The sequence below is a fragment of the Paralichthys olivaceus genome, chromosome 22 (assembly GCF_024713975.1).
Source record: "Paralichthys olivaceus isolate ysfri-2021 chromosome 22, ASM2471397v2, whole genome shotgun sequence".
NCBI classification, from domain to species: domain Eukaryota; kingdom Metazoa; phylum Chordata; class Actinopteri; order Pleuronectiformes; family Paralichthyidae; genus Paralichthys; species Paralichthys olivaceus.
This window is the reverse complement of record NC_091114.1, coordinates 9,624,078-9,638,821: the sequence shown is the minus strand read 5'-3', so window position 1 is coordinate 9,638,821 and position 14,744 is coordinate 9,624,078. Positions and strand designations below refer to the sequence as shown.

Here is a 14,744-nt window from a genome sequence, read left to right as displayed (position 1 = left end):
ATGAGAAATGGCTCAGATTGTTCATCTGTGAAGGGTTTTCGGAGAGGAGGGGGGGGGGCCGGTGATTAATAGATCGACTCTTACAATGGCTCCCTCATAATCTCAGGCATTAGGTGAGGGCTTTTAATGACAAATAAGCAGCATTCAATTAATTATACAATCTCAAAGGGGGATTTATGGAAGAAACAATCAGCGCGGGGCAAAGGGGGAGAGGATGCTATTATTCACCGAGACAGAGTGCCATGAACCCTGGGTTAAGAGAGTTTTCTGCACCTTCACCCCCCCTCCTCCCATATTTCGTTCCGACGTTCATCATCGCAGAGAGGAACACAATGGATAGTATTTCACAATCCATTCCTACTTCGCTCCTGCAGGCAGCGAGAGCGAAATAAAATTTTAGTGCATACTCGATGTACTCTCGTCCCCTGCCCTCAGGTTTTAGCCATTTTCTCAAAGAGACTGTATTTGATCAGCAAATTACTGAACTACCTTTTAGAGGTATGAAGCGAGGGGGGGGCGCCTTAATGCCACTTTGTGTGAGTGTGTGCCTGCTCCTCTTAAAACTCTATTACAGTAAATTGGAATTAGCTGTTTGAGCCAACTAAGGCGCATTCGCAGTAATATTCATTAGCAAGCGCCGTACCTGTAGAATCAACTAATGAACTAAACTGAAGCATATTTTTCTCGGCCCAGCAAAGCTTTTACTGTTCATCTGAACGAAGTAGGTTATTTTTCACTGCACTACAGAGGGTGATGTTTGTAAAAGAAAAAAGAAAGTGACTGATTTTGTAGTTTTCTAGTGTGGGTAAACGTTGATGTGGTCATTTTTATTTGTATTTCTTGTTATTTTTCACCTAATATCAAAAAAGCATGAGGTGCTTTGCAAATGTTTGACTTTGCAAACGCAGACCTGCAAAATTAAGGGGATCGCTGACAGACTCCTCTTTCTAAGTTACGCACTTCATTGATTTTACTATGAAGATTGAAACGCACATTTGTAACCTCAGTTGAGATAAATGGATCACAGGCCTTCCGTGGCGAATGTGACCTCTCCAGCACTCTGCTAGATACAACCAGATTCGTTCTGACCCGCACATCTTATACAGACACGTTTGTAAACTGGAAGCCAGTCATGCCTTGCCACTTAGCATTTTCTCATTGGTCTAAAGCTTGGGAACATAAAGAACTGTGGCCCCAGGCTTTACAACCAGGATGCACTCTCACATTTCAGTCTTTCCAACAAATCAAAAAAACACCTGGCTCTCCGTCCTGATACGCCACGTTTTGAAAACAGTTCGCGGGTTGACTCTGAGTTCACTGGCCCGTGAAGCCATCAAACACATCGCAGGAAAGTGATATTGAGAATTGTCCCTCACCGCACGCTTTATTAAATGGAAGTGCTGAGCATTTTGTTTTCCATTATTGGATTACTTGAGCAATATCTACACTTTGCGGGTGCCAGGAGGCTTATTTGGGAAATCTGGCTCAAAGGAAGCTCTAGGGGAAAACCTAATCTCATTTAGACTGGACAACACATGTGCCAGACAGCGGCGGGATGTATCAGTGAGATAAATACACGGTTTGGATTCTCTCAGGGCATTAAGGGAAAATTTATTCATCTCAATGTGTCGTTTCTCCTTTTTTTGCACGGAGATGATGCAACATGTGCTTTTACAGTCTGCATGCTTGTCTCACTTAATGGCTCTATCTGCCACTCATGAATGATACTTTACACCGTTAATGATGAGGGTCATTACTTTGACATCTTAACTATTTCAAGTATTCCACCTCAGGCAGTGTGAGGCATCTATATGCTGAAAACAATGTCCAGGCATGTGTGCAGGGGAATTTATCCACAGTATCTGAAGTTAAAACTAAGCAAAAATTAAAGAGAACATAACATTTCTGCTCAAATAAAAAAAGCATGCTAAACAAAATGTTAAAATGTCCTGGTCCCTTGGTGAAAAACTGACGTTTGTAAAGTTTCACCTCTGCAACCCTTTATAGGCAGAATGATGGATGGTGGTGTTGAGTAAAGCAACTCGGTCCAAAACCAAGTTTTAGATAGTTTCACCAAGCTGCAGGAGGCTGATAAAGCAAAGGGTGGGCTCAGATGTAAAACCCGTCAATCACTCGGTGCTAGATTGTAAAAGTGCACCTCCTCACCGCAAGTGAGCGAGGAAGCCAGCGATGGTGTGGGTGAAATCAGCGAAAACTTAATAGACGAGGGGGAAAGAGGAAAATAGAACAGATGCCGTCATAGAATTGGCACAAACACGGAATAGCTGCCTGCCTTTGTTAATCAAAAGCTTTTACATTTGCTTGAGTAATTTTGTTTGTGTGTAAACAAAAGCATAATTAACAGTTCCCTCTCCCGTGCCAAGGGGGGGAAAAAAACGAACACGTCAGTTGAGCAGGAGCCGAACAGAACATTTTGTTGAGGTCGTCTCTGAACCGATGTATTAACGAAGCTTGCAACAACTTCCACAGGACTGTAAACAAATTATAATGGACAGTGTTTCCGTGCTAATGTCCTCCAAATCAACAAACTCATTTTTGAAAAAATGGTTTAATGGCGTCCCTGCAAAAAAGCATTTTAACCCAAAATCCTGGTTTACTGTACATGTTACTCCTCCTTCATCCTTCACCTTAAATTAGGGGCATGGAAATATTTTCTTTTTCAACACCTCTCACTACTTTATCAAACAACAAGTCCTAATTCGGTCTAGGCCAGCGAATGCATTAGCAAGCCATTAAACAAGTCAATTCCAAATCATGTCCTTGTGAGCGGTAAGAGTGCTGTGTGATTAACGTGATTAGCACCCTAACCTTGCTAAAATTCCCCCGTTTTCTTCCTCACTCGAGTTGATGTTTTTGAGTGTGGAAAGAGCTTTTAATCAGTGCCCCTCAACTTTTAAATTACATGCTATTGTGTGGTGGGAAAAATGACTTTGGCTCCGGCTGCAGAGATCGCTAAGCACATGCTGTCACACTGCACGGGTAATGTTTTTTGGCTTGTTTTATGTGCTGGATGAGAGTTTATCTGAGGAGAGGTAGCGAGAACCTGATGGATTCATAAACTGGGTAAAAATAATCTTTACAGCAGAGTGGTGTCATAATCAGACAGCCACCGAATCCCTACACTTCCATAATCCAGCGTCTTTGGCTGAGTTAGGATTCCCAGACAACAGTACCTCAACCCCCCCCCCCCCCCCCCCCCCCCCCCCACTACACCGCCACCAGCAAGTGACCCGTGACAGCCTCTTTGAAGAGATTGTATCCACTCAAATACGTTCGACAAATATATCTTATTATGGCCTGCTGGGATTTTCCCTGAAGAATAACCTCAACCGCCGGGTGAAAAGCCTTGTTCCGCTCGGGAAGAAAAGGGTCAGACCAAATCCAATCCTTGTGAAGCAACCCCGGAGTTTGAGCCAGAATGTGACCATGAAGGTTTATATTTTCATTGCTTTACTTGGGAAATATGTTGCAAGAATTTTTTTTGTTTTTCCCCTTAAATTCTTTTGTATTTATTGAAGAAAACAAGAGGCAAATTTCAGTGACGTGTTTTACTCCGGAGAAGGCGACAGAGGCACAAATGGAAAAACAAGTCAAACAAAACAGAATCTGTGCTCACAGGAAACACTATCATGGAAGCTTTTGGAGTAAACATAAACAGGTGACCTCCGCTGCAGACTTTATACATTACATCCTGCCTCCTGCACCTGAACACTTCAGAGATTTCTGTGTCCTGCTGCATTGTGGGAAAGGCCAACTCCAGACACAATTCTGCAGACATCACCCAGAGGTTCAAGTCTGAAAACGCCTGATGTTGCTTTTGTGTTGACTCCCTAATTAAGAATTTCATTTTTTAAATAAATTCAGCACATCTCAACAGCCCACCTTGTGAATATCAATATATATGACAAATAAACTGTCAAACCCACTCTACTTAAAGCTGTGAGGCCATTAGCTTAAGTACATACGGCATTAACAGAGTATCGGTGTCTGCCAACAACACCTCGCTGCAGAATGCTTTGCTGGAAACGGGTGCTGTCTGCAAAGTATAGGATTCACCAAACAAAAGAGAGTGACAGCAAAGGCAGGTTTATGTTCCTGTCGACCCTGTGTAGGTGCAGCGCAGGAAAAAACACACGAGAGTTTAATTTGGATGTCAGGAGCTGGTGTACGTTAAAAAACAGACAAGCGAATGTCTCGGTCTTAATTTTACTGTCTGGTTCTCCAAATGAAATCCATCAACGTAACTGCATTAGTCCTGTGATACCTTGTGAGCGTCACCTCAGGATGCACAGGCACTGCAGCACTACCCGAGCAAAAAAATTGTACAGGGTGACTGGTGACAGCTGAATGGGGCATTTATCTGTCGAGACTCAATTAGGCTTATTTAATTAAGAGCCCAAACGAGTAGAACATTACTTGAGCGTGTTGCTCAAATCCTTACATCACAGCAGGTGAAAAGTTTGAACACAGGCTGTGACTGTGTGTAAAACGGAGGCCACTGCGGCGTGATGACAAACACTGCTGAATTTATGCCGCATTCAAGCAACATTTTAGAAACCGAAATGGCCGCTGGTGTCATACACTCCAAATGTGATCTCACTCCTGCTCGTATTTTGTATGAATGATCAATAGATACAATCTACTAATGGGTTGGGTTTACGTCCAGTGGCCTTATGTCTTCGGTGGAAATCTGCTCACCGAGGTACTTTTTGAGCCAATGTCCTTTTTATACTCGTCTCACACTTGGCACCACACGCTCATGCAGCCTGATGGCCTGGTAGTGGCTAATGTGTGCAAATTGTCATTGGGAGTCTTTTATATCAAGCACCAGTGCTCAGCACTTCTCTAGGTGACTTCAGCATTTCTCTCCCTTCCATCTCATTTAGTGTGTAGATCCATTGTTGAATATACAATATGGGTCTGTAAAGCTGAAACTGCCCTTGTCTTAGACCGTCCTTGAGACTGCAGGCCCCGGCGAGGTGGGAAAAGAAGTGCGGGGGGAAATCTGGAAAATGATTTTTCTCTTATTTCGCCTCTTAACTTTGACTTTTATACATTTACAATGTAGCCTGGCACCACAAGCACAACAAATCCTATTAGTTTGCGGCTCAGAGTTCCTGAAGTCGTTATGAATTAGCTTGTTGCTGATAATTTATGTAACTACAGCACAAACTCGAGACTGTTTGGAAAACACATGGAGACACTTGGCCCATGGTTGATGAATTATTTAATTCTTGACGTTTTTCAATAATCCAGCTTCCACAAAAACATATTGCGGCTCAAATTAAAGAGTGATTCATCTGATTTAATTTTGGTCTGTTGGCCTTGTAAGGAAAACGCTGCGGCAGCTCTGTTGACATGAGCTGTTAATCACTAGCACAAGCAACAAAATGTGTTAAATTCCCCTCCTCAATTTATTATCACAATGGTGATTAACTGAGGGTTTCTGCTCAGGGTCTCAAGAAGATTGAAGAACTGTTTATTTTCTGTTTTTTGCATTTTAATATGCAGTACAATTCGCAAGAGAAGTTTTGAGGTACCTCACGGTTGATGGTCATTCTGGACGAGCATGAGTGCTCATCTGTAAATAACATTTCTTGACTAAGCAAGAATGCATCGAAAATGCCAGAAACCTTTGTAACGGATCATTAATTTTAAATGCCCTGCCTGGAGTCATATCAGTCGCCTGCACTGGAATCATCATCATGTAACACACACGTATTTTAAAGGAGGTGAAAGATTGGTTTAATTCAGAGTGTATTTTATTAAAATGATATATATCTATGGATTTACAACCCTAACATTAGTATCCTCATTTTGACAAACTCATCATGTTGACTGAGGTGACACCATTTACGATTTAAGATAAACATTCTCTCATACCCTCTTCTTTTCCCCTTTGAGCTAAATAACCAGGAGCATTTCTTATCGCGACACGAGCACAATTCTGACTTCTTAACAGACAGCTAAATTATGATGTCTCCAGCACTTTGTTTTTGGAATACATCGCAATTTCACAGGATCTGCTTTTTCCTGTCACATCCAATTACTCCATCCAACACACATGCCTGCTCTTAGGGTGGCTCCTGGCTATTGTGTTGGATCAGCTACACTTTTGACTCAGCGTAGAATCGACTAATTGTCGCTTCGACCTTGAACGGACTGAGGGCAGCTCGGACAGGAGCTACCTGGTACAATTAAACCCTCCCCTCCTCCGTCCTGTCCGTCTCCATTTGAATGAGAACCTTTCAAAGTGACGTTTCTCACATTAGACGGTTCATTCATTTGTTGATGAGTGGTAAAGGTGTTGCTTTCAGAATTTTTCTTTTTGTTATTGATGAAAAAGTCATTAACGGAATACACTGTATGCAGAAACATCAGACCACAGATACATGAAACAGACATGAAGAGATGATGAAAGATCTGTGCTCCAGCTGAACTTCCCTAATGTAACTATGATGTTGGCTGAGGTGATATGATTAAGACGTTTAATGAAGACAAATTCATTTATTTTGAAAAACACAGTGCCAGACCAAAATGTTATGAGCTTATGTGATGGACTACATACAGATGGATGGGCCAAGAGGCCCTGGAATAACTATAACCAGTAATGGAAGCTTGCATTATAGAGGACTGGAATTCATTCAAGTAATTTGCGAATGTTTCTGTATGATTGGCTTTTTTTTTTTTTTTTAAATGTGCAACTACAACACACCTCCATCACTGTCAAGACACCTCAGTTCAGGCAGGGACACAGAGTTGCAAGGGAAAGTTTTGCAGTTCAGTCTGAAGTCACTCATTTGTAAAACAGTTTATTTCTGAGGAGATTTATCCATTGAGGTGGTTCCTCATGCCAGATACCCAAAAGCATTGTTGGAAGGAGGCCATGATTGTCGTGTTGGCTGTGTGCGAGCTATGGCATCTCAAAGCTGTTTCTAGACTGATGTCGCCTCATGAAAATTTAATGAAGAAAGCGTTTCCAAAAAGGTGCCGTTTACGAGAGCAACCGAAGAGTCTAATTAGCCATATCACAGCGGGGAAGGGAAAACTTAAAGGTGCACGTAAACCTCATTGGCATTCAGCATAAGCAGGTCTTGTTTTGGGAGATTAACACTAGCATTGAGCAGACATTTTGCATGTAGGGATCGTGTGGTGGATGGAATCCTCCACTCCGCTCCAAGATCATGACTTAGCACAAGCCAAAAATACTTCCTGTTCAGAGGAGGGAGCTCGAACACAAAGCGGCCCGAGGCTTTGATTTTCTTTGTTATGCCAAAAGAACACGATCGCAGACATGGGTGCCTGGTTGTGTTTTCAAAAGAAGTTGGAAAGATGGTGGGGGTTCGGGCCACCTGCACTTGTGTAGTTACAATGAGTGACAGTGATTATCTGTATGTGTATGTAAAGTATGATTCAGGTTAAAAAGCCATAATCAAGGTTAGACAAAGACAATTTATATAAATGAAATAGCCTTATAACATCAATAATTGAAAATAAGCAGTAAATCTAAATTTTGGTCAATCTGAATAACCACTAATATTTGACAAAAACAAGTGGGATGAATGATGCTTCACAACTACACAGTTCCAATGCCACCTTTTGATTTTATATACAGGTTCTTTTCAGTGGGTATTCTCATAGAACCATCAGCTGATGTGTTTATACACGAAAAAAATTATCATTATATCATATAATTGTAACTGAAAATTAAAATGCGCAGCTTCGAAGGTGACTTTTAGTCGAGGACTAGACCTCACGAATAAATGACCCTTTCAAAACTTCTAAACTTACGCCTTTCCGTGTTACCCTTCAAGAAAAATGAGAGAATAATCGTGACAAGCTATTGAAAGCAGAGCAGCTGGATGAAAGGAGAGGTTACTGCATGGAGGGATTCGTCCTTGTGTTTAAAATGAATTTCATGCAAAGTCCGAAAAATGAAACATATGCAAAGACACCTGTAGGTTTAAATAAGTCACTCTCCAACTGTGCATGTTTACTTTTTATTTTATTTTATTGTTAATTCAAGTACTGAATAAAAGCTTACTTGTCAGTTGCAGAAAATAGTAAAATGATCATTGTCCAAATATAAATACCTAATTGTGGGGGCTATTTGAAGAACAGTTTTACGAGGGTGTACAAAATCACCACTTTTATATCTCTTCTAATTACATAACGGGGATACGACTGCTCCACTTGGTCTGTTGCTCGGATGTTTGGAGCAAAGAGCAATGCGAGTTATCTTCTTTCACATCTCCAACGACAGCGAGATGAAGCCCGGCCTTGTTCAGTCAGTGAGTTAAGACACAGGCGGGAACACGACAGCTTATACAAGACACCTGCTCTCATCCCAGAACATCAGAGCTCCACCTCACCTGAATACGCATGTAGTCTGTGAAACCGCCGGTCCTTTTTTTCTTTTATCAAAGTTGGAGTTTGACATTTGGAGAAATATATGAATTTGTCTTATGACTGAGAATTGAATCTAGGAGACAGTTTAGCATAAAGAAGTCAAACATGGGGTAACAGGTATTATTAACACCTCGTTAAGCCACTTGTTTACCTCTTATATCTTGATTGTTTAAGCAAGCAAATGATGGTTTGCAATGGAGTACATATAATCTGGATAGTGTAAATGTATTCCAAAATAATTACATTCAAACCAGATTAAATTGTATAAATGGCGTACAATACAGTTGTCAAGTATAGCATGATTCTGTCTTTACAATATGGAAGTTATTATTTACTTGTTTATTATATTCTTAATGACAGAAATTACAATACATCTGTATATACGATCTCAGATTTGTTTTAAATGTGTCAATTACTTCTAAAACTGTATTTTCACATTATGTGAATTAAAAGGCAAATGACAATTTATTGAATAAAACAGTGAAGGGGTCTTATTTCTCTCTTTAATTTGACTTTTTGAAATATATATGGATTCAGGAGTAAGAGTTGTTAAATTGACAGAGTTAGTAATATATAGTTTAAGAATTGTTGTCTATGTTTTGCCAAAAACTGCAAACTCTTCTCTTTTTTTATTCTAGTCTTATGATTATTATGTCCAACAATAACTTTCCCAGTCTTATCTCTGCAACATCTTTCATCTATTTCCAGAGGACCAGCTGCCCCCTGGGTTCCCCACCATAGACATGGGCCCACAGTTGAAAGTGGTGGAGCGAACACGCACTGCCACCATGCTCTGTGCCGCCAGCGGCAACCCCGACCCTGACATCTCCTGGTTCAAAGACTTCCTCCCCGTCAACACCACCAACAACAATGGACGCATTAAACAGCTCAGATCAGGTAGGTTCCCTCGGCTGAAAGCGTGATTACAAAAACAGGAGTCCTCTCTCTTGTTTTCCTCTATCTGACCTGCTCCCCCTGTCGTCTCCTCTGTTCTCTCATCCTCTTCTTCCTCCCATGATTTAACTTCTCATTTGGCTTTGATTTTGTAGGTAATGGCATTGTTTCTACTGTCCTTTACTCTCTGTACGCCCCAGTGTGTGTTGTCTGTACGCGTGTCTCCCTTTGTCTTCCAGTGTTGTCATGGGCTGTTGGGACTGTTCCCCCTCTGTGTTTGCTGGCTTCTGCCCTAACCTCTGCCCTCATTGCTCACTGCTGTGACTTTTTACAATGACTTCCTTTGCCGTTTTTCTGTTGGTTTTTCTTTCCACTGCATTGGTGCAGTTATTTTGGATCCATTCTCTTTATTTCTTATGTCTTTTTTTTCTTTTCCTGACAATTAATACTCAACATTTGGCTTCATTCAGAAATCTGAAAGGAGTGTACGTGATTTTAAAATAGGAGACGTGCAGAAAAGTCTTGTGGATTTGATGAAATTTCACTATTTAAAAAGAGTGATCCTTAAAACTCATTTGAATAGACCTTTACTTTATATAAGAACCCTTTAAGGTTAATTCTGGATGCTAATCAGCCACAGTAGTGCGTAAAACCTCATAAGGCTTTTCCCTTACCCCTTGATTCTTTCAACTTACAGCCCCTGCTTTAATGTGTAAACGCCATCTTTGTGTTTATTTGCCTGTGACACACCCTAATATACCCATTCACCTGAATCTTGATTTCAATATTTCGAAAATAAAGCTTCAAAATCAATAAATAGTTTCCAGCTTTATGTGCCAGCTAACGTCAACACATTAGCACGACTACTTGTAAAGTCTTGTATGTTTGACCACCTGTCATCACAGATTTCACAGCTGTCCTTTGTTAAACCGTCTTGTTAACCTTCCTTCCTTGCTGACTTGTTTTCAACAGAACTGTGTAGCATTAACCCTTATTTCTAATGTGCGACTTTGATTCACGTAGAGCATTAACGAAACCTTGTGAACTAAACGTACTCAAAAAAATATACTCATATTCTTATGCTGTCTTTCTTCTCTCTATATTTTTAAATCTACAGAATCCTTTGGTAAGTGCTTAGCTCTAAAGCACACATCACCCCCCACTAATTTTTCATGTTTCCAACAACTATTAAAATGCATGGCATGCATTTTACTAACAGATAGGTTAGTTGCAGGGCTACTACTTGAGGCACACACACTCTTCCCTCACCCCACGTTGTTTAAGTGTCCCACCACTGCCAGCTCCAGGCTCACCTTGACCCAGGGATTACATAGTCACAAAACCTCAGCGTAGCACTGTCATAGACTGACTTGGGTAATGACCTGTCCTCACATGTTTGTTGCTGACTCACTGACACACCACTCACCCACTCACTTAATCTCTTAACACCAGCACTGTAGGTTTGGGAATTTCAAGTATTTTAGGGAGGTGATCAGCTCAGGTCAAGCGAAGGGATGTCATGTCTGCTTTCAAGCTCATATACCAAGTCCTCAAAGTCTTTCCCTTCACTAGATGGTCTTCAGAAGCCACTGCCAAAAAAAAAATGGCACCTCCCCGTGGTACACCAATGTACAAGTTCTTCTCTCTGACCAATGACTTTTCTATGATGAATCCTGTCTTTCTTTACCAGTAGAGAAAAAGTTATTCTCTCTCTTATTCTCTCCTTTCTCTTTCCTCTAGTACCTTTATTTACGTACCCTGTTAAATCTAATTTGATTCTTCTTCCAAAGCCCCCCAGCCTCTATCTACTCGTACTAATGCTTCTTCTTTCTAATCTTATTTGCATTCATATTATCCACCCAGGTGGTACACCAATAAGAGGTAAGAGTGCTGAACTGACGTTCACAGAATGAAAATAATACAAATTCATTCTTGCTGTCAACCCATTCATCTCCACTTGAAATCACCTCCATTTTTGTCCTGTTTACCGAGACCAAATCCCATTTCGTTCATATGGACCTTCCTTCTTATTTGTCCTGTTTCGTTGACTAAATTTGTATTCCATCTTTTTGTCTATGCTTTATTTACTCCTTTGTATTCTGGTTTCAAGAGCCTGTTTAGCTCAGTTGCGATATGCTTGCTCTGGCTCAAATAAGCATATCCAATGACAATTATTTTTTCAAACTATATTTTTTCCGTTCATTTTTGTTTTCTTTTTGGCCATAGCGAACCATGTGTCCCTCTTTTTGTCCAACTAAAACAACCAAGCATTTTTCCCCCTTAGCTGTTCTTGTTCAGCACTAAAATATGCACAGATGCTGTGGAATCACGCAGGCATGCTGAAGACAACATTGCCTCTACTCTGCTTTTTTCTCCCAAAGAATTCTTCCTATCTTTGCAAACTATTTTTTTCCCATTTCTTCTATTTGCTTTCCTCTCCTGTACCTCTACAAAAAAGCCCAAACAACCACTTTTTTGATAAAGTTTCTACGGTGCTTTTTTTCTCTTTCACCTATTTTTCTTACTTTTCTTGGGTTTGGAGAATATTTTACTTTTTGACTTTTTTTCTTCAGGGTTTGGGGAAGGCAAACTGTAGAGTCTGGCGAGGACCTGATTGGCTCATTTTTGCCTTGTGACATGAAGCTGGAGAGTTGTTGTTGCTTAAAGCCATTTTTCCCTGGGTCATGTGACACCACACTGCTGATCCCATTGGTGGATTTTTATGGGTGTCTTTTGTAGCTTTCACAAGCTAAAGCAGTGGTTGGTTACATTCTTGTCGGCTCAGGTCGATATTTTGAATTTTGTCTTCTAATACAACTGCATTTTATTTTTCAGCTAAGGGTTGTCAGAAGGTTGTAAGTTGTGCCGACATACATTTCTTGCCAAGATTTGCATGTCAAACTTTTGTTCCTGAGGGTTATATGTTGCTCTTGCCTTGAATAATACTTCAATTAAAATTTTTCCGCACATAAAAGCAGCATTTTTCATTTTTTTGTATGCGCTGCATTTTTTTTAAAAAAGAAACTTCTCGAGATGAAGTCCAAAATTATTCTACTAGGTGAATTTTACACTTGATCTGTGATTGAATATGCTAAAATTCATACCTAAATTTCTTTCTTTCAATTGTCCTCCCTTGTTATGCTGCTTTCTTATACTGTAAACCTTTTTTTGTTTGATCCATGTTTCCCTGAAGCAGTTATCACTCATCCCCATATTGACCAGTCCAGTGACATGTTGTATATTGAAGGGCTTGCCCCTAATCTTCAAAGTGAAATTATGGCTTTTTTGGACATTGGCGCTAGGATGAGTGTCTTTTTAGACCCTGTAGTTTAAACGGAATTAGCCTTTTTTTTATATTTAAGACGCCATCAAAAATACATATGTAGAATAAAGCAAATGAAACATAGGCATTTTGTCTTTTTTTTCCTTTTGGATTTGGTTAACACGTCTTGTTGTTACTTTAGGCCTGTTAAAAGGGAACAACATATGAATCGCAGTGTCTTGCATGATAAACCATTTGAAGCTATCCCTCGTCTATAGTCGGATAACACAGCCTCCATTTTATCTCAGCCAATGGATCCGGCTGTGATAATGACGTGGGATGAACTTTTAAATACAGAGTTCATAGTAACAGATACATGTAGCATTTCATTGGATATTGTTTAATTATGATTTCTCTCAAACGGTCCAACTACTGAAGCTTGAAAGGACAAAGCCAAACTAGAAATGAAGGTGGCCGTTGTTGGCCTCCTTGAGGTCCAAGGACTTCTTTTGTTTTTTTCTTGTGAACTTGATGCGAGCGACGTCATTTTAACCAAACGCACCCTGCTGCACCGTTTGCTATTCCCCAACCAGGAGCCCTCCAGATAGAGCAGAGCGAAGAGTCCGACCAGGGAAAGTATGAATGTGTGGCGACCAACAACGATGGAACCCGCTACTCTGCGCCAGCAAATCTATATGTCAGAGGTAGGAAACGCGTGTTAACAATGCCTGCATGTCTCTATCTGCCATTTTATTAACTTTCTCTTTGAAATTTATGAGAAATCTTTAAATCAGCCGATAAAGTCAGCAGGGGCCGTAGCCTGTGAGGTCATTGTAAGTATGCTTTGTATGGTTTTTATTTTGCACTTGACTCACCTGCACTGATTTGAACCTACAGAATCTGCTCTGTTATGTGTTTTTGGTCCTTTCTGTTGATTATCCTGAATCCAGCACCAATGACTAGACTTGCTTGCAGTGTTTATCTACTAATTGCCTCTCAAACCTGACTGTTGGAGTAACTTGTGGACAGGCCTCCTCCATCAGCCCCAACTCTTTCCCAAGCAGTGAACAGATCCTCTCTGGCCTTTTTCTCCTCACACATTGATCAACATAGGAGAGACATATTAAATCTCGCTACTTTTCTTATTGACGTTAAAATAAAATGGTTAAATCAAGAATTAAAACTTTTTCATGAATGGTAATTAATGATTCTACCTGCAGGTAAATTTAGCTTTTAATAACCTACAGTTTTTGATTCCTACACTGTTAGAAATATAAAGCTTAATGTTTTTTTAGGAAATAGAAGGTAGTTCAGGCAGCAGCAATAGATTCTCTATTCCTTTTTCACAGGTCTTTCATTCTTTTAATGTCAAAATATCTGATGCGTTGGTACAAACATTGTTTTTGCTGCTCACTTTTACTCAAATACATCAATCCAGGCTTTTTTTTAAACTCTTCCAATATTGTCTTAATTCTCTCTATATATGAACAGCATATAGACATTTGATATCTTGATTCTACTATAAATCTGATGCTTTTCAGTCCTGTGGTTAGTTTTTATAGTCATTAATTACAATTCAGATTTCAAATAATATCATACCTAATGTAAACAAAAGTAAAAGGCATTCATTTTAATTATCACAATAAGCTAACCACACGGCTTGGGCAGAATATGTGTAAAGTAATGATACCTCCCAGCACCTTAAGAGAAATAAGGTCCTTCAAATTGTTTGCATAGCATCTAAAGACCTACAACATGGCCTTTTTACTCTCTGTGTTTCCCTTGTTTTTCTCCTTCCCTTATTTCATTTTGTTCTGCATCAATTTCCCTACATCCCTCAGAGCTGCGAGAAGGTTGGTGTGTTTTTACTTTTTGAACACCACACAAAAACAGAAATGAGTTCACTTGTTTTTCCACACAAAAAAATGTCAAACTCCTACAGACGTTCAAATACAAACACAGATGCATTACTGTGGGCTCTATGTATCTTTTCGCCATTTTTGTCTCGACCGATTTCATTCTATCAATGTCACACATTCAATGTCCATGTTCCTCTTAAGTATGCCCCTGGTCCTTGTCCGAATGCTTCACTGTCCGACAGGTGGTGCATGTTTGCATCTTTGGGGTGGGGGGGCAGGGACGATATTTGCATCTGTCT

At 40.2% G+C, this 14,744-nt stretch overlaps 1 protein-coding gene across 40 annotated transcripts in view; it reads left to right on the top strand.

Annotated features, from left to right (window-relative positions):
• LOC109634861 (protein tyrosine phosphatase receptor type D) overlaps positions 1-14,744 on the top strand; it is a 335,897-nt gene that overhangs the window by 278,106 nt on the left and 43,047 nt on the right. For 16 of the 40 annotated variants that reach the window (XM_069518437.1, XM_020095629.2, XM_069518456.1 and 13 more), the window contains 5 exons: positions 9,139-9,327; positions 10,442-10,450; positions 11,188-11,205; positions 13,180-13,290; positions 14,428-14,439. In XM_069518437.1, coding sequence (XP_069374538.1) covers positions 9,139-9,327; positions 10,442-10,450; positions 11,188-11,205; positions 13,180-13,290; positions 14,428-14,439 — 339 coding nt within the window. The remainder of the gene's footprint in view (positions 1-9,138; positions 9,328-10,441; positions 10,451-11,187; positions 11,206-13,179; positions 13,291-14,427; positions 14,440-14,744) is intronic. The other 24 variants (XM_020095632.2, XM_020095637.2, XM_069518453.1 and 21 more) reach the window with 4 other exon arrangements.